At 42.5% G+C, this 25,762-nt stretch overlaps 1 protein-coding gene across 1 annotated transcript; it reads left to right on the top strand.

Annotated features, from left to right (window-relative positions):
• Positions 1-5,075: 5,075 nt before the first annotated feature.
• Positions 5,076-12,897, top strand: LOC135417990 (cytochrome P450 2H1-like). The gene is made up of 9 exons (XM_064662759.1): positions 5,076-5,304; positions 6,720-6,882; positions 7,549-7,698; positions 9,514-9,674; positions 10,076-10,252; positions 10,340-10,481; positions 10,771-10,958; positions 11,434-11,575; positions 12,067-12,897. The coding sequence occupies exons 1-9, from the start codon at positions 5,125-5,127 to the stop codon at positions 12,246-12,248; spliced, it is 1,485 nt and encodes a 494-aa protein (XP_064518829.1). The 5' UTR covers positions 5,076-5,124; the 3' UTR covers positions 12,249-12,897.
• Positions 12,898-25,762: the final 12,865 nt, after the last annotated feature.

The raw sequence follows: 25,762 nt of genomic DNA, 5'->3' as shown, positions 1-25,762 counted from the left end.
CTTGCCAAGTCCTTGTGAAATATCAGATCAGCTGTGCAATGGCTGTTTTGCTTCTAGCAGCTGTGCCATCTGAGCTGTTGAATACGAACAGAATGTATTGTACAGTGCCACATGTGGATCACTCTTCATCTTTTGCCTTAGCACTACTGGGAGACTCACTGCAATTAGTAACTTTATTTGACAGTCACAGAGAAAAAAGGCAGAGGTACATACCCGGTTATTTAATTTTTTATTGACAATATTTTCATTGAAATATCATATATTTCATACCTCTTTAGTGGGGAAAATAAATCACAGTCGATGTTCTCCTCTTTCAGTGTTCCAAATGACAAAGGATAGGGGACATCTTTCGTGTTTATGAGAGAGAATGCATTAGGCACCATCATTTCCAGAGGAGGTGATATGTGCAGGAGAAGACGATGGTAGGGAGGAGGGGAGGAGCCACCTTTCACACTTGAGGGAGGCAGGGATGAGAGCTGCAGCAGAAGAGTCTTTACGTGTGCACTGTTTACCTGGTGATCCCATATCTGAAACCTGTCGTGAGGGAGGACTGGAAGAAATTGTTACATGCTTTGGAATGAGGCAAGAGAATCAATCCCTGAATCCGGACAGTTGTCATGGAAGAGAATGATCCCTGTGGGCTCTGAACCAATCACTATTAAACATTAAATGACATCCTAGAAACTCTCCCTTGGCCCTGCAAATTCTCCTTTTCCCTCAGCCACCATGTAACTGATGTAAACCCTCACACAGGGAATGACCTGGGGTCTTTGGCCACGGCAAGCACTGGTCCTCTCTGTCTCACCTGTCTCTGTCCTAGGACCCTCCAGCCCCACTACATACACTACCTACTCAGTTTGGCACTGACTTCTACAGAGAAAGGTCCTTCCCAGGCAGTGCCCTCCACCCTGTCCTGGGCTCTCTGCCTTTCTCTTTGACTTGTAGTAAATGTTTCTCTCACTTTCTTCCATCTTCTGACACAGCTCTTCTTTCTCAAGTTTCTCTGCATTTCTTTGCTTACCATTTAGAGTAGGGAAACATGAAGTGCACTTTTATTGCACTTGCTGTAATTTGGCATGTTTAGGAGGAAAGCCTGACTGACAGATACCATTACCTGTAAACTTGAAGTTAAAATGTTGCTAGTTTCTAGAATTTTCTTCGTTCAAAACCAACTTCCCAAACAGTAGGAAATGATGTAAATCCCTCAGTGGAAACTGGTCTGGAAGATGAGAAGATTAGCCAGTGGTGTGTTCTCTGTGTTCTACCTGGGGAGTATTGCAGTAGGGGCTTCTTACATGATACTGAGGAACTTGCTGTAGCCTGACTATCTACACAATCAACAGGGGGATGGTGTCACCAAGGTGAAGATTCCTCTTCCACCATCATCCTCCTGCTAGAAGGGTCCAGCACTGGCTGTGACACTGTGGTGTGATCACTTCTTAGGGCTGTACTGTTTCTTGGATTTCCTCCTTTAACTTCTCAAGCCACTCTGCCACCTCCCTGCTTCTGTGTCTGGCAGGACTGAAAGGCACATTGAAGGCCTACATTATATCACCTGGCATCAGCATCAGTTGCTATTTTTTTTTTCTTTTTGTATTTTAAATGTATGATTTATCATCTGTTTTCCTTATCACTGTTGTTACTGGATATCATGAAGTGTTAACAAAGGTTTTGTTATTTGATGATTGCTGAATTCTTCTTGAATTTTAAATTGTCATTTGGTGAATTTTCACATTATCATTTTTATTATGATATACACTATTTTCAGAATATAAAGACTACCAGCAAGTTCCATGTTTCCGTGATCTTTTGTGATGATGATAAGTAACTTTTTAAAGTTTCAGAATGCCTCTAGTTAGGGCCCTAGCCCGAGTTTGAGCAGGTCTGTGTTCAGGTCCTGTTCATGTTGCAGATTCCCTGCTCAGCCTTTGGAAAGACACAGTGGGCCCTCTGCCCTTTGATGACGGTGTTACAGATGGGGCCAGCTGATAATGTTGCCCCTTTGCTGCTTTATCTCCAAGGGCATGGACCTTCTGGATGACCTGCTGTGCACCATGGTGGTTCTGCAGCTGGCTCAGGAGGAGCTCCACTGCTCGTGCAGACAGCTGAGAGCAGCAGCCTCAGGAACTCTGCTGACCTCAGACACCCTCTTGGAAACTCACAGCCTTCACTTCTGTGCCTCTCTTTACCATGTATAGCACTAGATTGACTTTTCCCATTTCCTAACTCTTTTTTTAATTGGAAGTGCCTGTTCTTTCTTAATGCTGGCCATAGGTTACAACTAAGTGCCTTGGCTTTATTGAAAGATGATGGGATATAGGAGCAATATAGTGATTATCTGACATTAATTGGAGTCATAGTACATGTCAAGGGGAGGCTGTTATCAGCTTCGTTTCCTTGCCCTTCTGATGACTAAAAAGCAGTTTGCCAGGTATTGCAAATGACTGATGAACTTCACTTTATTTCATCCTTTTTCAGCTGAGTTATGTTTTGTGTCTAGTGAGTTCATACACAAATTATTAACCGAGTTTCTTGATCTACCCAGTCAAATGCAATTTCTGTGATCTGAAAACTACCAATGTGCTTTGCATCTTATCTCTAGAACTACGTGTAGCATTTTACAAATATGGGTGTTACACAAATTTTGAATGCTGAAGTTATCACTGAACTTTAATATCTGCTGGTCACGGCAGATCCTTTGTCAAATTGCTGCCAGAAATAAGGCAGAGGTTGATATTTTTATTTTCTACGTGGCACTAAGGAAAGTCCTGTCTAGAAGTGGTAAGTTTAGTAGCTGTTGCTATTCACAGCAGAACAGAGAAGATGATTTCCTTTGGCTACTCTGCCAACCTGCTGTCCGTGTTTTGGATGGGCGGAGTTAATCTTCTTCGCAATAGCTGGTATGGGGCCATGTTTTGGATTTGTGCTGGAAACAGTGTTGATAATTCAGGCATGTTTTAAAGATTGTTGAACAGTGCTTGCAGAGCCTCAAGACCTTTTCTACTTCTCCTACCACCCTGCCAGCAAATAAGCTGGGGTTGCACAAGAACACAAGGAGACTCAGCTGGGATGGCTGATCCCAACTGATCAGAGCGATATTTCATACCATAGGGCAACATGCTGAGCATATAAACTAGGGGGAAATATGCTGGGGGCCACTGCTCAGTGGTGGCTGGGCATCAGTTGGTTAGTAGTGAGTTTTTAATTTCCATCCCTTGTCTTGAGTTTTATTTTTAGTTTTTTAATTTCCTTTTCATCATCATCATCATCATGATTGTTGCTGTTGCTGCTGTTGGATGGCCTGAAGTTGTGTCAGGGGAGGTTTAGGCTGGATATTAAAACAAGGTTCTTCACCCAGAGGGTGGTTGGGCACTGCAACAGGCTCCCCAGGGCAGAGGTCACAGCATCAAACCTGACAGAGTTCAAGAAGTGTTTGGATGATACTCTCAGGCACATGGTGTGACTCTTGGGGATGGTCCTGTGCAGGGCCAGGGGTTGGATTCAATGGTCCTGTGTAGGGTCAGGAGTAGGACTTAATGATCCTTGTGGATCTTTCTTCAGTGACTGACTCATTTCACACTACAATAAGCTCATAAGAAAAGTCAGATGACCCATTCCCTGGAATTATCAGTATTTCCTCACTAACAGGGCAGACAAGCTGATTTCTATACCTTTTTCATATCTAAATTTAGGTGGGACATGTTTCCTTCTTCAGTGCTGCAGAATCTGCTATTACTCAGCTAATTAAGCTAAAGATAAAATCTGCCCACCCTATAAACCCCATTTGGACAACTCCATAGAAAACAAAGTCTGGTGTTTACACTATGTCTGGCTATTTCTGTGCACATGAACACTCAAAAACTGATTGAACCGACGTGGATTTAAGTCCTGAGTCAATGAGTTCACGCAAGAAAGAAAATTACTTTCCCAGCCCATTACCATTACCTGGGAGATAAATAAGAGATCTAGGTGTTTATGCAAGAATATATATATAGAATATAATATAAGATTATATCCATTTTAACACATCCCTCCACCATCACAGCATCTAAGGGGTCAGTATCATTTTGACTTTGTATCCCAAAAGAAAGAATGGGATGGGCTGAGTGTTGGCAGGTGGCAGAGCCTGTTTCACTGACTGAAATGGTCCCTGATGTGGTTGTTTGGGTGGAATCCCCCTAATGTGACATTAGTTGTTTGAAAATCTGGATAAGCTCCCTCTCCAGTGTGTGAAGAGAAACAGGCCCTGCCAGAGGACACTGATGCCCATTTAATGCTCACCCATTACCAGGTGTTTTACAGAGACCTGGGTATGTGAAGCAAAGAAGAGGAGAGGGGTCAGTGAGAGCAGAGTTTATGGGGTGATGGGGGAGGGCTCTTCTGTGGGACAAGACCTACCCAGGGAGCACAGATAGGGGGACTTTGCTCTCTTGCTAGAGATATGGGGCTGTAAAACATAAAGCTCCTCAACAACAGAGGGGAGGTGGCGAGGGGGGCAGGGCAGGAGGGGAGGGAAGGAAGCTGTTTCAAACAGAACTCTCCAGGGAGATTTTGGTACAGAGCAACTCTCTTTGACCGACTTCATTTTTCTTGCCATTATCCATTTTTCTTTTTATTATCCACTGCTGGATAATGTTGGAACCAGTTTCATAGATCAGAGAGAAACAGAGATAAACTCCTTTTGCACTGATTCTAATTCAGGGTGGCTTTAAGAGTAATGTCATGTCTCCTTCTTACTACACGAAAACTTCCTTCAGTGATGAAACTATTTTTTTTTTAAATTCCACTGATGTTTCCACTCCCCTTCTTAAGCTGCAGATGTTAGCATTTTCTGCTCTCTACACATGTCCTCTTCTCTTGTTTATTAGTTTCCTTACTGGGACTCCACTGGGTCTGAATTACCATTGCTTTAGGATTATTACATAACTCACAAAAATCAACTTTAGTAACATTCATTTTTATCTAGAGCAGATTAATAAGTAATCTCATATCTCTGCAGGAATAGGAAGGCACTATTGGCTAATTTCAACCACGTGCTCTGGTATCACAGCCTATAAATAAGCATGGATTTACAGGTCCAACATCAGGCTCTTCTGACACTTGACTTCTCTGCCTCAGCCCACCATGGAGCTCCTGGGAACAACTACTATTTTCTTGCTTGTCTGTATCTCATGCCTTCTTCTCTTGGCCACATGGAGAAGCACATCACAAAAAGGGAAGGAGCCTCCTGGTCCCTTCTCACTTCCCATTGTTGGAAACCTGCTCCAGCTGAACCCACGGAACATGGCTGAAAGCTTGAAGAAGGTAAGGAACTGTTTCGTTCTTTTCTATGTTATCTTCACTATATATAAAATAAAGCCCAGTCCCTGCAGTCTCAGCTTAATTCACAAGCTTAATTTGCACTGACCAAAGGTTAGACTCAAATAGAAACAAAAGATTTCCCCGATATACATACTTCTGAAATCTATATATCTAATTCTATATATTACAAGTCAGTTTATGTATTTGCAATGATCATACTAATGAGGAGTCCCACGCTGACCTCACAGCATTACTGCAATTGGCACTGGACTTGCAATCAAGGCCCTGATGCTATTGCAATATGCATTATAATCCTCCTGTGCCCAGCTCCTCACCGTGATGGAAAGATGGCTTGGCCCCCTTTTGGGGAGAACCCTGCTCCATTTTGCTGCCTCTGCTCCCCAGCAGATATGCAGGATCACCTGGGAATGGAACTAGCAAGTTAAGAAGTTGAAGCAAAAAAGTTTGGAGGTGGATTGTGCAGTCCATTCCCTCCCCTGGCTGATGTCACCCCTCTGGCAAAAAACCCCCTCTGTGTTGCAAGGTCTGGAAGGAATGTTCATCCAAAGTGCCTGTTCCTTAGGGGATTGTGAGGGTATGGTGACAGATATATGGAAAGGGCTGGTGTCCCCGGGTTCTTCAGAGGAAAATGGTGGTGGTGGCTGACATCACTGTGTGTATTGTCAGATGCACACATACTCAGATGAGCTCATTTTTGTCCTTGTGCTTGTGAATGTTGAGAATCATAAGCACCCGCAGGCATTCTGCTGTGTTTCAGAGCACTAAGTGATTCGGTTTCCCACCATGAAAAAACCACAGGATTTCATCTATTTTGGTCTTATAAAGTGACCATGAGAAGCATTCCAGATTGGAACACATAGCCCGAGAATCCCCAATTGTAGCCAAGAGCAGATGCCTGGAAAGGAGTACATGATTAGTGCAAGGATGCTGTGATTGTCTGCTGATACACTCACTCAGTTTTCAGGGGTCTGTGGCCTAGAAGATTTGAGAAATCTTCTAGCTTTGCTAGCTTTGCTGTTTGTGCTCAGAAACCCTTTAGGCATTTGCTTCCATGTGTGTATACAATTTGGTTTTGAGCTCATGTAAACTGTTATCCTCTATGCCCTGCAGAAAGGCCTCCCAGAATGTTTTGCCAGCCCTATGAAGGACTATTTTCTTTTCTCAGATTTGGATTTGATACCTTATTGCTTCCATTCTTATTGCCTATTTCTTGTATAATTCCCCCTTCCCTTGTCTGTAATTCATAGTTGAAAGAGCTCTGCACTGCTGTTAATCAATGTCATGTCTCAGTGATGCTGGGACAATGGCAGATCACCGCTCAGACCCCTTTGCTACAAAATCCTTTTCACGTGATTAACATTCAGACTTGTTGTTCTTTGTGTTCCTCTTTCCTACAGCTCAGTGAGAAGTATGGTCCTGTCTTCACAGTACATTTCGGCCCACAAAAGGTTGTGGTTTTGTATGGTTATGATGTTATGAAAGAAGCTCTGATTGATCAAGGAGATGACTTCAGTGGAAGAGGCATTCTACCACTGATTGATAAACTCTTCCGAGGCACAGGTATGTCCTTCGTAATGTTAGCATAGAAAACACATGCTTTTAGTGCTGCAGGAACACAGCTGAGAGGGCAGTGGAGGAGGGAGTGGTGGATTTCATTTACTACTTTTGTGGAAAGAAACCAGTAATCAAAGATCAAAAGCCCAACTCATGCTTGGACCCTTGAGTAAACTGGTCCCCTGGAAAACTGTTTAAGGTCCCAGGACAGCTTCATTGACTGCCTTTCTATTTTCAGCATGCCTCACATTCTGGCTAAAATATTGTTCATTAAATGTACCTGTAAGGTCTTACATTCGTTCTCCCATTTCTGAAAATACTCTAAATATACACACAGCTAAGGAATCAGTAAAAGGAAAGTCCACAGCACAACAAAGATAAGATAATATAGGCTGACCCGGTAAGGGCCAGACTCAGGATTAGGCCATGAGATTATTCACCAGGTCAGTCCCCAGTATGGCATTTATCTGGGTAAACAGAACATATTCCATGGCATTATATACAGTGCAGTTCCAATGATCCTGTCAATAAGTATATGCTCTGGGTATATAGCAATAGCAGTATAACTCCACAGAGAGCTGTCTTTTCAGGTTGAGTACTTACTGTGTAGCTCCCATTTAGGGAAAAAACATCTGTTTCCTCATGAAGGTCTATTTTTCCTCTCTGTGTCAGGCATTTTGACTAGCAATGGCGAGACCTGGAAGCAGCTCCGACGATTTACACTCACCACCTTGCGGGATTTTGGGATGGGGAAAAAGAGCATCGAGGAGCGAATCCAGGAGGAAGCTCATTTTCTGGTGGAGAGGCTCAAGAACACACACGGTAGGATAAGGACGTTGTGCCTGCTGAGACACCATGCATCTTTGCAATGAGACAATGAGGTGTACAGGGCTGCCTCACAAAATCCATGACCCAAGTACTGGGCATATGGTTGCTGTTTCTGCTCCCTGCTTCAACAGGCAAAGTTATCACTCCTGACAGTCAGTTGGTCAAAGGCTCGGTGACAGTGGGGAGGATAAACGTAGGAGACAGGGTCGGAAAGTATCATTTTACCTGTTCTGCTTGAGCGACAAGACAGGAAGTGGTAAAATGAACAGCTTTGCCACAAAGCCAAGGGATCGATGGAATTCAGCCATGGAAACAGGGCTGGACACTGCCAGCATGCAAAAAACATGCACTTCCTCCCCTTGTCTCCTGCAGCTCCATGTAAACAGTTCTTGAAGAAGTGGGTGACTAGATAACTCATTTACAGATATTTGGGGTTGGGTCCAGTCCATCTGAACACTAGATAGACACACCTCCCACATTGGTGGGGCTGTCCAGTGGGACCAGGGGCTGCTTCTGAGGGCAGGGTATAAGGTAAGCCCTTTGGTTTCCACTTATAAATGTGTTTTCTGGTAGTAGGCAGGTCAATGTTACTTCTAAATCCTTCCCCTGAGAGTGGCACAGTACCAGCCTGAATTCCAGGCTTCCATTCCACATTCCATCAAGCAAGCTCTCAGTGTGGGCTAACTGTGCAAGGCGGAAAAAGCAGATGGATCTGACAGAATGATGAAGCATCACTGTTTTCCATGAGCCACTAATTCAGTCTGGCTTCATAGATAAACACTCCTGTTACAAATTAGAGAAAACACTCTCACCTGCATTGCTTTTATCCTTTGACTTACACAGTAATACTTATTTCTTATGCTTTTATACAGTTATAAGTATTTCTTATGCCCTTGTGCAAACCTCCAACTCTTGCTTACCTTGTTACAGCATCTTTTGCTGTGTACTAAAAGGCTTTGCAAGCAAGATATGTACCACTGAAAAGGATAAAGCCATTATCTACCCCTAGTGCAAATAACAAAGAGCTGTGATTAGTATCTTCTAAGTTCAGCATTAATATCCTCACCACCTCAGATGAGACATCTGCTGAGTTTTCAGTGGCCAGGGAGTCACCAGCCAGGCAGAGAAGGGTTGGTGCCATTACTGCTTGGAATAGGCTGATTCTCAATGCTGTCAAGTTGACATTTTCTGACTCCTTGGTTTTCTTTCAGGATTTTATCCCTTTTCATGTTGTTGTTTCTCCTCTCGAAACCTTGAGATGCAACCTATCACTACATTTTTCCTTCTTTCTTGGGTCTAATCTTGCTTTTTTCTTATGCTGTAGTTTTCTTAGAAGTTAATGCAGCTGTGCTATTGAAACTAGACTTTGATCACAGGCATTTGAACCCCTAGGAGAGGGCTCTACAATGGAATTTATGCTAATAGAGTTCATAAACAGAATGCAATCACCTAAACCCATGGTTCAGGCAAAGTCCTCATGGTTTCACTGGGATTTTGTGGGAATCCTTAGGCCATTTCTAATAAACAATGTATAAGGCAGACAGGTGTGTGCCAGCTGAAGAGAACTAAGGCACTCAGACAAGATTTCTGCTGAGAACAGGGCAAAAGAGATACTTAAACCATTCTAGTTGAAGTGAAATTAGTTCACTTCAAGAAGAGAAGAATAAATTGGACAAGCCCTTCACCATTCTTTCAAAGGACTGCAAAACTCTGGATCTCAAGAGGATGTAAAACTACCCTGTAGTGTTAGAGGGGGAGATGATCCCTGAAATACTGAAAGCAAGATAACATTTTTGTTTGTTGTGGCAGAGCGACCTTTCGACCCTAACAACTTCCTAGTCCATGCTGTTTCCAACATCATCTGCTCCATTGTCTTTGGGGATCGGTTTGACTACGAGGACAAGAAATTTCTAACTTTAATTAATTTGATAGATGAAAACAACAAGCTCCAGACGTCTCTACACATACAGGTGTGTATGGTTATATTTAATACATGTATTGTTATAATATTTTATTAATGAAGATTTATTAATATTATTAATTTTTAATTAGAGGGGATTTTCCTAAATTTGGAACAAAAAAAAAATTGAAAGTGAAAAAGGCAGTTAAATAACCAGATCCTGCTGGTTTTTTTCTTATCTTATGGAACAGCAATTGTATGTCCAAAGGATATAATTGCAAAAGTTGCTGAAGTGCAGTCTATCCTTGAGTGTAGTAAAACCATAAAGTAAATGGCATTCAAATCCTGAGTAATAAAGACCTACCATTCCAAAACAGTTTAATTGCCCCATTTTCATAGTTACAATTAGGGGAAAATATTATTGTATGTGCATTAATCAGAATGTGCTTTTTTATCATTTTATTTTTACAGCTATATAATTTTTTCCCAACTCTCATGGAGTTAATACCTGGACCGCATAAACAACTGATAAAAAATGTTGAAGAAATCGATCAATTTACAACAGAAATCGTAATGGAGCACCAGAAAACCTTGGATCCCACTTGTCCTCGAGATTTTGTTGATGCTTTTCTTAACAAAATGGAACAGGTATTGTAAGAGTATAGATTTGTTGGATTATAAGGAAATCACTGCTTGATTTTGTTATTCAAAACCTTCTGCCAAATCTTCTTGCAGGAGAAAGGAAATGTCGACTCAAAATTCACCATTGAGGCTTTGACCAGAACCACGCTCGACTTGTTCTTTGCAGGAACTGGAACCACCAGCCTCACACTGAGATTTGCAATTCTGATTCTCCAAAAATACCCAGAGATAGTAGGTAATAGAAAAGGAAATAAATGATGTAAAAAGTTTTAGTAGGTTATGGGATCAGTTTGGACAATTCCTGTCATTACTACATGTGGCAATGGTCCCCTGACTAAGAAACATGTCTTTGCAGTGTGGAAATGTGTATTATCTTAGTCCTATTCACAAGAAGGAGATGTTAGTACTAAGTATATTCATATATTCCCAATATACTAAAAGCAAGTTGTGTTGTAAATACAGGCAGAGACTTAGGCAAACAGATGGGCTACTTGTCCACTGAGCATTTCCTTATTTCCTAACAGAGAAAATGGAAAAGGAGATTGATTCCGTGATTGGCCGGGACCGAAGCCCCCGCATGGCAGATCGGAGCCAGATGCCCTACACAGAGGCTGTGATCCATGAAATCCAGAGATACATTGATTTCATTCCACTGAATGTCCCACATGCTGTGACCAGAGACACCAAGTTCAGAGACTATTTTATCCCCAAGGTCTGTTGCATTGTGTCTGAGAAAGGTCATAATCTCCTGAAAACAATTATGTGTTCTATTCTTTGTATTTTATTTAATTTTTAAAAGCGCTGAAATATGATACTGAATTGGAATAGTTTTGTTTAGAAGGGGATTCTGGTAGTTATTGAGTCCAATCCCTTGTATTAGAAAAGAAAAAAAAAAAAGAAAAGATTTTTCATCCTCTATGAGAAGAGGGCGGTAGAGCTTTCTATTTTTTTACATAAATGTAAGGTGTATTCCATTTGGGAGCAATTTGAAATACTCTAAACAGACTCACCACTAAAATTCATTAAAAAAACCATCTTTGCCATACCAATGTCCTATATTTTCACTCCTTAAATGCTCATTTTAAACTGGTTAGACTTTGACTACCCTTCTATTTAGCTCTGGGAACTTCTTAATCCCTCTTTGCTTTAGCAAATCTCCATTGTACCTTTCTTTTTTGTCAATTCAGGGCACTATGATATTCCCTATGCTGACTGCTGTCCTACATGATAGCAAGGAATTTCCAAATCCAGAAAAATTTGACCCAGGACATTTCCTGAATGCAAATGGTACCTTTAAAAAGAGTGACTACTTTATGCCATTTTCTGCGGGTAAGACCTCTTCCTATTTCAGATCCTAGACTATCCTCTCCTACAATCTCTTTGCAAATTGCAGTGGCTCCATTGCCATGATCTGTACAGTGATGTCTGCTGACATCTGCTACTCACTTCTGGGCAGCTGTAACCCCTGCACTAGAGTGTCAGTTGACTTCCTTTTTTACCAACCACAGAAGTTCCTTCAATGCCTTCTCCAAGAAAAGGTGTATAAAGTGGGACTCAGCCATGCAACTTCTCTCTCTCCAAACATACCATCAAACAGCAGCAGAACAAGAGACACCAGAGCCTTCAAACCACCTTTGCCCACTGAGCACTCTTAGTGTTCTAGGCCCTTAGTTCCCAGTTTAATTCACTCGCTTCCCCAAAATGCTGCAGTGCTGCCTGTGCCTTCTGAGACGTCTGAACTGTCAAGGAACAGTGGTTAAAAGCAGTTAGCAAGCAAAATACTGCGTCACCTCAGTTTTTATTATTCTCTTTTCTTGCAGGAAAACGTGCCTGTGCAGGAGAAGGTCTGGCCCGGATGGAGATATTCATATTCTTAACATCCATCCTGCAGAACTTTACTTTGAAGCCTATTATGGATCCCAAGGACATTGACATTACTCCAGTAATCACCACTCTGGCAAGCATGCCCCGACCCTATCAGCTCTCTTTTGTTCCACGTTAGCCAAGAGAAAACTGTTGCCAGCTCCCAAACTCATGAATGGTCTGATTAAACAACAGTCACTTCCCAATCTGTTGAGACTGAAACACTCATAATTTTCTAGATGCTTTATGGAGACAAAAGCGCTTAGAAAAGAAAATGGTATGGTGCTGTTATAATCACCACAGCCAGCTCTAAACACAGACAGAGTAGGCAATGGCACAGGGAAGAACACAGCTCCCTGTGCAAAATCATACAGGTTCTCCTCTGCACCTGCCTCGCCCAGCTCTGTTTCCTGTCTGGCTCCTGATACACCAGGGTGTGTGGAGTAGCTGACTGAGAGCCCTGCTGCTGCTGTCCCTATCCCTTGATCATCTCAGCACAGCAGAACAGATGCTTGTACTCCAGGCTTTCCACAGAATCTGCTGAGGTACCTCTCTCCTCTGTACTTTCAATTTGGTTGTAACCTATTTGTAAAGGTAAGCGTAAAACAGTGAGGTTTTTTCTGTGAGATGATGGTCATCTAACATATTCTTGTCCCAGTACTTATTGTCTACTGTGGTGGGAATGGAGTTTATCAGTGACTGGGCAGATGGGTTATCTTCTGTGTGATTGTAATGAAGGTTTGTGAAACTACAACTTACATTGCAAAATAAAAAAGTGTTACACTGAATTGTTCTTTTTCTGAGATCCCAGACCATCTTTCAGTGAAAAACCTGCATCCACAAAGCTTGTATTTCCAAATGTTTTTCAAGTCTTGTACACTGTTGAAATCTGACTGTTTCATTTCACTCATGTATATGAAACGTCCTATGGCTTGAAGAATGAGCTGGCTAATGACCTATAAACTTCCATTCCCAATGTGGGATAATACAGGACTTATCAGAACCACTGTGGAAAAAAAAAAAAAGACAAATTAAATAATACCAGGATGCCCCCAGTGCCATTTCCTAGATAAACGCCAGCTTGCATCTTCCCATTATTTTATGAAGTACGTAAAGATCACTACAGCAATGTTACAATCAGGCAAAAAAATATAAATAGTGTTTACATGAATAGCCAATCATACCTGTACAGATCTAGGATTGGCATTTCCTGTCTGGATCACACTCCCTGCAAAGTATAATATATAGTGATTACAGTGAAGACAGAGAGCTGAATCTGTGCTCTGTGGGAAAAGACAGCAACTGTAACATTACCACAATGGTATTAACTGCTTATTAACAGGCTAAACTTGTTTTCTTTGAAAGTATTAATAAGCTAGATATACCATGACTTGGTGGCATAGCATTCCAAAGGCAAAAGCCACAAATGTCACAGAATCATAGAAATAAGTTGTCTCATCTGATAAAAAGAAGAAAGCACTCTGTAATTCCTCTTTAGCTGTGCCATGACTAAAATAGCCAAAGCAAATGAGGAAGCAGCTTCCTTCTTTCAGACATCTTCCTCCATGCTGAAAAGAGAAGGAGGCAGCCAATGCAGATCAGCAAGAAAACAGTTTTAGCACCCAGAGACTCCACCAGGATGTGAAATGGGTGTTGAGATTTGAGGAGGGCTAAAGCCGTATCCTGGAAGCCTCACTTTGTGTCACTTGTGGTATAAAAAGCAGTGCAATGGTAACCAAAAACTGCTTACCTTAGCTCTGGGTTAACTAAAAAAAGTAGCCACTGCTGGAAAGTTCTACATGTCCCATGAAGCCACACTGCTCCCTCTCCCTGCCTGCTAGTGCACAGTGAGCCTTGGCTTTTTCTTCTGCAGGGACAGGGCAGACAGTGCATTACTTGCTCATGTGCAGAACCAGGCAGGACCATACGAATTTTCTGTGGCAAACCTGACACAATGTCCTGTCACTTGGCCCTGTGAATCATAGAATCATAGAATTCCAAGAGTTTGTAGTCCTCACTGGTGGCTTAAAAAAGAATAAAGTTTATTTTAATTAAAGGCTGGTGTGGTTTGAATCATGTGCAGACTCTTCAAGAGGACAAGAGATTTCAAACCAAGAGAAAAATGTAGAGTACAGTTTGGATGGCAATCCAGGTATAACACGTTACAAAATCAGAATGACCTTTTGTGAATTGCAAAAATCAACTAAGCTGATGAATTCACTTGTGGTTGGTTTTTTTTTTTGAGAGAAAAATTTACTAATTCCTCACATTTCTAGTCTTACTCTGTAAGTTAGACACTTATGCTTACAAAACTGATAGCACAAATTCAGACTGGTCATCTGTACCATATATCCTTCAAGTCTCTGTGAATTAGTGGTGCTGTGGAGTGCTTTCAGAATTAGAGCCTATGGAATGCACTAAGCTGGTGAGCAGTTTACTTTGCTCCAGTAAATTTTACCCAGCAGTTTATTCTAAAGCATCAATAAGGAAAAATCCTTGAACAACGGGAAAAGAAATATAATCGGAGAAGTTATATATCTGCAGCTTTTCTCTGATACTTCTTTATGGTTTTGTTTGTTGCTTTTGTTATCATGTAACCTTTATTATTGATTTTCCAAGTATTGGGGCACGTAAAGCTGGGAAATTTCACTTGTTTCTTCCTAATCCAAAGTTAAATCACCAAACTGTTCTTTTATTCTTTTTAATCTTCAGTCATTCACAGAGCTAATTAAATTCATAGGACGAGTAAGTGCAACTTTTATCCATTGCAAAGACTCAGCTGAAAAGTCCGTTTGGTTTACCTGTGGTTATTGAAGGATGAGCTTGGCTCTTCACTGCCATAACATGTAAGACTTAAATTCTGTCTTTTTCTCCATAAAGATGAGAACATACTGGCAGTAGAAGAAATCATGCACTGCTTCCCCATGGCCAGCATGCTGGCGAGTGCAGCAGGAGTGATTTGTGGGAGCTTTGCCAGCTCTCCCATCTCTCTGTGTCACCAAGCATGCAGCGTCTGTGGCCTGACTTCCCATGCACAGAGTGCTGGCAGGGGACGGCTGTGCATTTGGACCTGGAGGGAAGATAAGAGAGGGCAGATGTGATGCAGCTGTAGGAGAGTTTTGGCTTTCAAGAGTTTGGGTGTGAGCCAGAAAAGAAAACACGAGAGAAATACCTGACACAACTGTGATGTGAATTCTGATACGAATTGCATGCCTTTGATACTGTGGGTCTTCCATAGTTGCCACCATTATTCTCTTGCACTCCTGAAACCCAGCTTGTTTCAGGTGGAAGGTGTTTAGTTTGGAAGTAGCTTTGTGATTATGTTTAGCCAGTCCACTGTGCCCTGGAAGATCATCAGGAGGGCTGAGAAAAGAAACTCTCTCTTCATAGCAAAATTATGAGATCAGAGTTTTCTAGAGTGTCTTACGATAGATTTACGAAATGAGAGTCATAGTGGCCATGACCTCTCAAATTCCAGGTGTGGGTCATTGTGGAGGATGGGAAGGAGTGGTGAAAGCCTTGGAGGGGAAATCACAGGGCAGGCACATCTCTGGGGAGGTACCACAGGGTGTGGCGCAGGCAGGGAAATGTACTTGTGATGGGATTTCTTCCAGCTGGGGCAGGGCACCTGAAGTAAAGAGGGAAAGGTGTTGAGGGTGCTTAGAGCACAAGCTTTGAGGGTGGGAATGGCCATGGCATCGGTGAGGATCACACAGGGAGGAGCCGGGGTAAGTAAGGAGTTGGGGTAAGTAACATGAGAGGTAAGTGGAACTGAAGCAGAGTCCAAAGCTGAGCAGCCAGAGAAGTGAAGCAGGCTGGCAGAGATGCAAAGAAGAGTCCTGGAGAACTGCTGGAGCCTCCAAGGGACCTTGCAGGGTGAAAGGGACTGCCCTGGCCAGGGTTACTCTGGGCTCTGAAGAAGTCAGATGTTCTTGTCACTGGTGCCCTCTGCTGCTGCTAGATCATGTTGTTAATTTTTTAGAAATATTTCTTGTCCTTTGCTGACGTTGTAAATCTTTACTGCCTGGTAAAGGCTGCTAAGTCCTTCCCTGAGTAGGGAAATCACCATGTAGCCATAACTGTTTGCATGAAGTGCTCTGTGGTTGTGGCTGTTGGCTACTCTGCCTGTTGTGCATTTCAAGGAGCTGAACAGCAGTGGAGAGAGGAGGATTCCTTCAGCCATATTTACAATATGGTTTTAGAGTCAGACCTTGATCTTCCACTAGCTGTGGGCAACGTGTTGGACCTTGGCATTACCCCCAGGTCCAGCTGTTAGAAGGAAGTGATCTTGGTTTCTCCAAATGAGACAAATGGGGAGAGGTGGTTTATGAGTTTGAGGCAAAGAGGGTAATAAATAGGAGCCCAGCTGCTTTCAAGGAGACTGGATGGTATATAATACTGGCATTAACTGACTTTAAAAAAACAAAGATGGAAAACCCAAGATGTTGTACCTTTGCAAATCCTCAATTTGTGGCCGATGAAAACTCCAGCAGAGGCAATACCAGCCAGGAGAGGGCACTGGGACCTCAAAACACTCAGAGGACCCTGAGCAGCTTCCACAGTCACTGAATTCACAGGGACTGAATAGCAATAGCACACACCCCCTCCTGCATCCCCCCATTCTGATTATTACAAACTAGCCAAGCAACAGAAGCTGTTCATTTCTCAAAATAACATAGTACCAGTTAACAGAGAGTATTCACCCAATTGTATTTTGTTTTGGTTTGGGCTTTTATTATGGGTTGGGTTGGGTTGGTTGGTTGGGGGTTTCTTTTGCCATAGGGCACCTACCAGCCTTTCTGTGGTCTGTTTAATAATGACACTATTTCCAGACAGCATTCCACACTATTTCTCTTCTGGCAAGGAGAATGCATCAGTGGTGGCCAGGAACCCAGCCACCTCCTATAAACGACCTCCACAAGGACTTTGTACTTCAAGGACTTTGCTTCTGTTCACTTTTAAATAGCATTTTTAATGTTAATATATGAGTGCATGACCTTTGGGAACTAGGCAATTTTCTTTGCTGATACACAATTGTGATAACAAACAGTTTGGTTTGGTTTTGGGGGGATTGTGTGTGTGTGTGTTCTGTTTGGGTTTTGTTTTTTCTTTGAAAACATTGTTGGTGGATTTGGATGAAAACTAGACTACAGAACCAGAATTCATTTCCTGCTGAAGAGTTAAAATTCTGTCCCCCCACTACATCATCTCTGCCATTCAGTGAACTAAGCACATCCTCAATTGTATAGCAACATACAGCTGGAAATGTGTGTGAAAGAAGTGTAAAATGAGCCAGCCCCAAAGCCTGGGTCAGGCTAAGGTTCCATCTATGCCAAAAACTGTCTGATAGTGGCTGGGAGTGCATGATATATGAGTGTAGGGCACGCACTTCTGGCTGCTTGCAACACACTCTGTATTGACAGTCAAAGAGTCAGAAGGGTGGAGTTTGAGGGAGAAGACAAGGCTTTCCTTACCCCTTCAGTCACAGGACAGGAAGAGGACTGAGTGAGGGACTGTAGCAGGAATTTCAGTTGTGTAACTCTTGATGGGATTAATTGGTTAGTTCATGAGATTAAGGGTGTAATTCTTAGGTTGAACAGAAAACAGAGCTGTTTTGCCTTAGATGGCAGCACCAAAAACTGACCTGAGGGATAAACTGATGTCTCATGTTTGCTTTAGGAGCAGCCTGTAACACAGAAAGTAAGATGTCTGGATCTCAGGTGTTACATCACCTGTGTAGGCATCCAGCTTCTATGGGCACAGAGCAATCCTTCTCTCTGTCAAGGAGTGTATGACTTTCAGCACAAGATTTAAATGAACATCACACAAATTCGTCCAAATTTCTGTAGCCTATCTAAAGGTTGCATATATCCCCATGTTACAGGCTCAGGTATGTCAGATATGGTCCATATGAGCCTCCTCTACTGATGCAATCACACTGCACGTGGCCATTTAGGTTGTACAACACATTGTCAAAACTGGGACAAATAACGTGTCTGGCCAGAGGCCTGGAAACAAAGAGGCTCCACAGAGCATCTGAGAAAGCAGCACATTTGCAGCACCTCACCTTCTCCAGCACAAAACTTGGTGAGCAGTGATCTGAAGGAGTCATTTTGTTTATCATGACAATGTGAACCCTGGTACCTCTCCTTGGACCTGGGATAAGCTAGCCAGCAGTAAAAAAGTAGTGGAAGAATGTCCTAGACCACCCATAGCTCATCTCTCCCTGTTTTAAGGACTCCTACCAAATGGCCTGGTCATGGAAGTTAGAGATCTCTGTAATCCAGCTCTCAAAACAATAGTTATAGTGACTTGTGTCTTTGGATAGGGAGGGGAAAGAGAAGTCCTTCTGCCATAGTTGTCTTTGCTCTGTGCTCTCTCACATCAGGGAGCAGAGGGTCTCTTGCTCAGGCTGGGAGCATCAGGTCAGTCTGTGACTACACAGTGACACAGGACTTTTTCATATGGAGCAAACAAATCTCTAGGTCCATAAGAAGTGCTCTGCAGAAATGTTCTGTCATGATGGAGATGACCTTGCTGCACCTGTAAGACTCTGGCTCTGCAGCTCCTTCTGAATATTTCTTCTCTTAAAAGAGGGACACTTGTAGCATTTGTCTTTGTGCAGTGCCACCTCTCACTGGGGCTTCTTCTTATTTAGGGTTTTGATTTGGGAAATAAAAATATGTCTGGAGTATGAAGAATAAGGAAAGCAAATATTTGCAGCATTGGTTGGTGTGATGTTGATGGACTGCAAGGAAGACCTTCCCCTGTGTAACTAGAGGTAGAACAGGGGTCTACTGACATTACTCCAAGTTCTCCCACATCAGTGCCAGACAAGACTGGAAGAAAATTCTTAGGAAGGGCTCCTTAAGGGTTTTTTCTCCCATAGACTGTTGTCTGTAGGTGCCTGACTTGGTGTATGTTTCTTCAGAGCTTACTCCCAGCAGTAATATTCTGCTGCTGAATTAAAATGGAGAAAAATCTACTTAACCCAGCACAGACATAAGGAATTTATCATATTATCACACTGATAGAATGAGACTATATATGCATGACTCCAGAAGATTCAAATTTCCTTATATATGAGTAAATAATTAAATGAAAAAACAATGGTTGAGGCAAGTAGTTTAGAATCCTTTTAAAATTTGTATACCATGGTTATGTATTATCCAGATAGCTGTGTTTGGTTTTATAAATACTGTTTCATCTCACCTAAATTTGTTTGTTGCCTTCTGTTGCTCTTTATATAAGCCAGGATATATTTGCCTTTGTGGCAGAAGGGGAAGCACTTCAAAAGTGCCTTCTTGATCTTTGTACATCCTTTACTTTCCAGTAGCACAGTGTGTTTTGTCTATGGAATGAAATGAGACCTCTTGCCTGGGCACCTACCACTATCTCTCCCTCTTGCTCCCTCCTCTGCAGCCCCTAGTCCCCTGCAGGATCTCAGAAGTGGAGTCACTCCCCCCCTTGAGAAACCTGCTGCTCATGGGCTGTGCCCTCATCCTGCATCTATTCTGCCATGTATTTTAACTGTGTCAACCTGCTACCCCCAGATAGTTCTTGCTTACTGACCAGGTTTTTGTGCTGAAGCTTCCTGCTGGCAGCACTCTGAGACCTCTGCATCTGAGCAGTCTCTTATGGGGAATGATGGTGGATCCACGCTGCTTGGAGCCGGTTTTCCAGGATCATATTTTACCTAGAGCCCTCTCTCTTCTTGGCCTCCAAATACATAGTCTGAGACACTCAACGTTCAAGATCTGCTCTTGGGGGTTGGCTGATGACTTTCTGCCTCAATGGCTTATTTTCCCCCAGGAGGCTGACTGCAGTCTGGAAGCAATATTAAGATGGACCAATGGAAAGCAAACCAAATTGCTCTGTCTCCAGGAATGGCACAAACCACTCTTAAGGATGAATCCAGTAATGAGTCTAGGGCTTGGTGAAACTTGATTTGCACTTAGGAAAAACCCTATACTATGTAAAAAGAGGGTGGCAAAGTTCCTTTTTTTTTTCTTTCTCAATTTTTCCTTCATTAAAGCTGAAAAATTTTTAGGCAGGCCTTGGCCCTCATATGATCTAAATACTCTCTATAAGGTACAGCTGGATCAAATAATAAACCATAATCCTTTCTTAATAGCAAATAGTCTAAAGAGCCAATGTACCTTACATGAAAGGTGCAGTGAAAGAGGTTGTGGAATACTGAAAGAGGTCATGGAAGTTCAGTCTTCCTTTTCCGCAAAACCTAGTTACAAAGTCTGATGTTGGAAACCTTTCAACTGATGCCTGGATTAACTGAGTTCATTAAGAAATATTTAACCAATCCATTTGCACTGATAAATCAAATGTCCTTCTTACCAAGTCCTTGTGAAATATCAGATCAGCTGTGCAATGGCTGTTTTGCTTCTAGCAGCTGTGCCATCTGAGCTGTTGAATACGAACAGAATGTATTGTACAGTGCCACATGTGGATCACTCTTCATCTTTTGCCTTAGCACTACTGGGAGACTCACTGCAATTAGTAACTTTATTTGACAGTCACAGAGAAAAAAGGCAGAGGTACATACCCAGTTATTTAATTTTTTATTGACAATATTTTCATTGAAATATCATATATTTCATACCTCTTTAGTGGGGAAAATATATCTTTCAGTTCTTGTTCCTTGTGGGATGCAGGCCATGACTGATGCGACAGTTCACTATTCACTGCCAGAGCATTTCATGGCTGATTTCCATCATGACAAGTAGAAAAGACATCCTAGAAACTCTCCCTTGGCCCTGCAAATTCTCCTTTTCCCTCAGTCACCATGTAGCTGATGTAAACCCTCACACAGGGAATGACCTGGGGTCTTTGGCCACGGCAAGCACTGGTCCTCTCTGTCTCACCTGTCTCTGTCCTAGGACCCTCCAGCCCCACTACATACACTACCTACTCAGTTTGGCACTGACTTCTATAGAGAAAGGTCCTTCCCAGGCAGTGCCCTCCACCCTGTCCTGGGCTCTCTGCCTTTCTCTTTGACTTGTAGTAAATGTTTCTCTCACTTTCTTCCATCTTCTGACACAGCTCTTCTTTCTCAAGTTTCTCTGCATTTCTTTGCTTACCATTTAGAGTAGGGAAACATGAATTGCACTTTTATTGCACTTGCCATAATTTGCATGTTTAGGAGGACAGCCTGACTGGCAGATACCATTACCTGTAAACTTGAAGTTAAAATGTTGCTAGTTTCTAGAATTTTCTTCATTCAAAAACCAACTTCCCAAACAGTAGGAAATGATGTAAATCCATCAGTGGAAACTGGTCTGGAAGATGAGAAGATTAGCCAGTGGTGTGTTCTCTGTGTTCTACCTGGGGAGTATTGCAATAGGGGCTTCTTACATGATACTGAGGAACTTGCTGTAGCCTGACTATCTACACAATCAACAGGGGGATGGTGTCACCAAGGTGAAGATTCCTCTTCCACCATCATCCTCCTGCTAGAAGGGTCCAGCACTGGCTGTGACACTGTGGTGTGATCACTTCTTAGGGCTGTACTATTTCTTGGATTTCCTCCTTTAACTTCTCAAGCCACTTTGCCACCTCCCTGCTTCTGTGTCTGGCAGGACTGAAAGGCACATTGAAGGCCTACATTATATCACCTGGCATCAGCATCAGTTGCTATTTTTTTTTTTGTATTTTAAATGCATGATTCATAATCTGTTTTCCTTATCACTGTTGTTACTGGATATCATGAAGTGTTAACAAAGGTTTTGTTATTTGATGATTGCTGAATTCTTCTTGAATTTTAAATTGCCATTTGGTGAATTTTCACGCTATCATTTTTATTCATGATATACACTATTTTCAGACTATAAAGATTACCAGCAAGTTCCATGTTTCCATGATCTTTTGAGATGATGATAAGTAACTTTTTAAAGTTTCAGAATGCCTCTAGTTAGGGCCCTAGCCCGAGTTTGAGCAGGTCTGTGTTCAGGTCCTGTTCATGTTGCAGATTCCCTGCTCAGCTTTTGGAAAGACACAGTGGGCCCTCTGCCCTTTGATGACGGTGTTACAGATGGGGCCAGCTGATAATGTTGCCCCTTTGCTGCTTTATCTCCGAGGGCATGGACCTTCTGGATGACCTGCTGTGCACCATGGTGGTTCTGCAGCTGGCTCAGGAGGAGCTCCACTGCTCGTGCAGACAGCCGAGAGCAGCAGCCTCAGGAACTCTGCTGACCTCAGACACCCTCTTGGAAACTCACAGCCTTCACTTCTGTGCTTCTCTTTACCATGTATAGCACATCACTTTTCCCATTTCCTAACTCTTTTTTTGATTGGAAGTGCCTGTTCTTTCTTAATGCTGGCCATAGGTTAGAACTAAGCACCTTGGCTTTATTGAAAGATGATGGGGTATAGGAGCAATATAGTGATTAACTGTTGGTGGAGTCATAGTACAGGTCAAGGGGAGGCTGTTATCAGCTTCATTTCCTTGCCCTTCTGATGACTAAAAAGCAGTTTGCCAGCTATTGCGAATGACTGATGAACTTCACTGATTTCATCCTTTTTCAGCTGAGTTATGTTTTGGGTCTAGTGAGTTCATACACAAATATTTAACCAAGTTTCTTGATCTCCCTAGTCAAATGTAATTTCTGTGATCTGAAAACTACCAATGTGCTTTGCATCTTATCTCTAGAACTACGTGTAGCATTTTACAAATATGGGTGCTACACACATTTTGAATGCTGAAGTTATCACTGAACCTTAATATCTGCTGGTCACGGCAGATCCTTTGTCAAATTGCTGCCAGAAATAAGGCAGAGGTTGATATTTTTATTTTCTACGTGGCACTAAGGAAAGTCCTATCTAAAAGTGGTAAGTTTAGTAGCTGTTGCTATTCACAGCAGACAAGGAAAGATAATTTCCTTTGGCTACTCTGCCAACCTGCTGTCCGTGTTTTGGATGGGCGGAGTTAATCTTCGCAATAGCTGGTATGGGGTCATGTTTTGGATTTGTGCTGGAACCAGTGTTGATAATTCTGGCATGTTTTAATGATTGTTGAGCAGTGCTTGCAGAGCCTCAAGACCTTTTCTACTTCTCCTACCACCCTGCCAGCAAATAAGCTGGGGTTGCACAAGAACACAAGGAGACTCAGCTGGGATGGCTGATCCCAACTGATCAGAGCGATATTTCATACCATAGAGCACCATGCTGAACATATAAACTAGGGGGAAATATGCTGGGGGCCACTGCTCAGTGGTGGCTGGGCATCAGTTGGTTAGTAGTGAGTTTTTAATTTCCATCCCTTGTCTTTCTGGAGTTTTATTTTGATTTTTTAATTTCCTTTTCATCATCATCATCATCATGATTGTTGCTGTTGCTGCTGTTGGATGGCCTGAAGTTGTGTCAGGGGAGGTTTAGGCTGGATATTAAAACAAGGTTCTTCACCCAGAGGGTGGTTGGGCACTGCAACAGGCTCCCCAGGGCAGAGGTCACAGCAAACCTGACAGAGTTCAAGAAGTGTTTGGATGATACTCTCAGGCACATGGTGTTACTCTTGGGAATGGTCCTGTGCAGGGCCAGGAGTTGGATTCAATAATCCTGTGTAGGGCCAGGAGTTGGACTTAATGGTCCTTGTGGTTCCCTTCCAACTGGGTATAGTCTGTGATTCTGTGAAGACCAGAGGCCCCAGCATTTGCTTTCCTACTCTACTGGGAAGAAAGCAGAGTCTTTTCAGGAGCTTCTTGTGACTGTGAACTGTATCAGACTGGGTCTTGTATACCCAGATAATCCTTTCACACTGAAATAGCCTTTCACTCTTGAATAATTCCTGTCTTTCTGTCATCAGAAGTGACCTAAGGCCTTTGGCAGTTAAATCTCTTTCCAGTTAAACTCCTGGAACCCTCCAAGCAGCATTTTGAAACCCTTCAAGGATTACATGAGTACTTAGATAAATAATAAAAAAGCCACATCTGGATGTGAGATGATGCTGCAAGCAAAGCCCTGCTTTTCTGGTGCATTGGGCTTTGCAGCAGTTTGTCACCCTCAAGGCTGCCAATAAAGGAGTGCAAGGCACTTTATCTACAACAGTAAAGGAAAAGAAAATGTAAACAACAATGTAAACAAGTTTTAACTTGATGACAGTAAAACTGACTGTTCTCAACAATATAATCATCCTTCCAAAGCCTAGAAGGCTGCTTTCAATTTCATTCATCTGCCAACTTCTGGTTTTAAACACCCTGGTGTGCAGTATTCAGAGCAGTGCCTGTTGTACTAGAATTTGCAGAATTTGCTGATGATATAAAACATCATTCGGACCAGGAGAAATGCACAGGGAATTAGAGTCATTTGCCTCAAAACAGATCCCTAGCAGTCGGACATGTCCATCTGTATATGTTTTGTGAGCCTCCCTCTGCAGTCAAGAGAAACAAACTTCTTCAGTGACTGACTCACACTACAATAAGCTCATAAGAAAAGTCAGATGACCCATTCCCTGGAATTATCAGTATTTCCTCACTAACAGGGCAGACAAGCTTATTTGTATACCTTTTTCATATCTAAATTTAGGTGGGACATGTTTCCTTCTTCAGTGCTGCAGAATCTGCTATTACTCAGCTAATTAAGCTAAAGATAAAGTCTGCCCATCCTATAAACCCCATTTGGACAACTCCATAGAAAACAAAGTCTGGTGTTTACACTATGTCTGGCTATTTCTGTGCACATGAGCACTCAAAAACTGATTGAACCGACGTGGATTTAAGTCCTGAGTCAATGAGTTCATGCAAGAAAGAAAATTACCTTCCCAGCCCATTACCATTACCTGGGAGATAAATAAGAGATCCAGGTGCATATGTAAGTATATACATACAGAATATAATATAAGATTATATCCATTTTAACACATCCCTCCACCATCACAGCATCTAAGGGGTCAGTATCATTTTGGCTTTGTATCCCAAAGGAAAGAATGGGATGGGCTGAGTGTTGGCAGGTGGCAGAGCCTGTTTCACTGACTGAAATGGTCCCTGATGTGGTTGGTTGGGTGGAATCCCCCTAATGTGACATTAGTTGTCTGAAAATCTGGATAAGCTCCGTCTCCAGTGTGTGAAGAGAAACAGGCCCTGCCAGAGGACACGGATGCCCATTTAATGCTCACCCATTACCAGGTGCTTTACAGAGACCTGGGTATGTGAAGCAAAGAACAGGAGAGGGGTCAGTGTGAGCAGAGTTTATGGGGTGATGGGGGAGGGCTCTTCTGTGGGACAAGACCTACCCAGGGAGCACAGATAGGGGGACTTTGCTCTCTTGCTAGAGATATGGGGCTGTAAAACATAAAGCTCCTCAACAACAGAGGGGAGGTGGTGAGGGGGGGGGGACAGGCAGGAGGGGAGGGAAGGAAGCTGTTTCAAACAGAACTCTCCAGGGAGATTTTGGTACAGAGCAACTCTCTTTGACCAACTTCATTTTTCTTGCCATTATCCATTTTTCTTTTTATTATCCACTGCTGGATAATGTTGGAACCAGTTTCATAGATCAGAGAGAAACAGAGATAAACTCCTTTTGCACTGATTCTAATTCAGGGTGGCTTTAAGAGTAATGTCATGTCTCCTTCTTACTACACGAAAACTTCCTTCAGTGATGAAACTATTTTTTTTTAAATTCCACTGATGTTTCCACTCCCCTTCT

Source organism: Pseudopipra pipra, chromosome 8, assembly GCF_036250125.1.
Source record: "Pseudopipra pipra isolate bDixPip1 chromosome 8, bDixPip1.hap1, whole genome shotgun sequence".
Lineage (NCBI taxonomy): Eukaryota > Metazoa > Chordata > Aves > Passeriformes > Pipridae > Pseudopipra > Pseudopipra pipra.
Note: the sequence above shows the minus strand (reverse complement) of the source record. Positions and strands in the feature narration are given on the sequence as shown.

Excerpts from the sequence above, each read along its gene's own strand:
- LOC135417990 (XM_064662759.1), top strand. The coding sequence starts at position 5,125 with ATGGAGCTCCTGGGAACAACTACTATTTTCTTGCTTGTCTGTATCTCA. Across the intron at positions 6,883-7,548 it reads TAAACTCTTCCGAGGCACAG|GCATTTTGACTAGCAATGGC; the intron begins GTATGTCCTTCG and ends TCTCTGTGTCAG. Across the intron at positions 9,675-10,075 it reads AGACGTCTCTACACATACAG|CTATATAATTTTTTCCCAAC; the intron begins GTGTGTATGGTT and ends TTATTTTTACAG.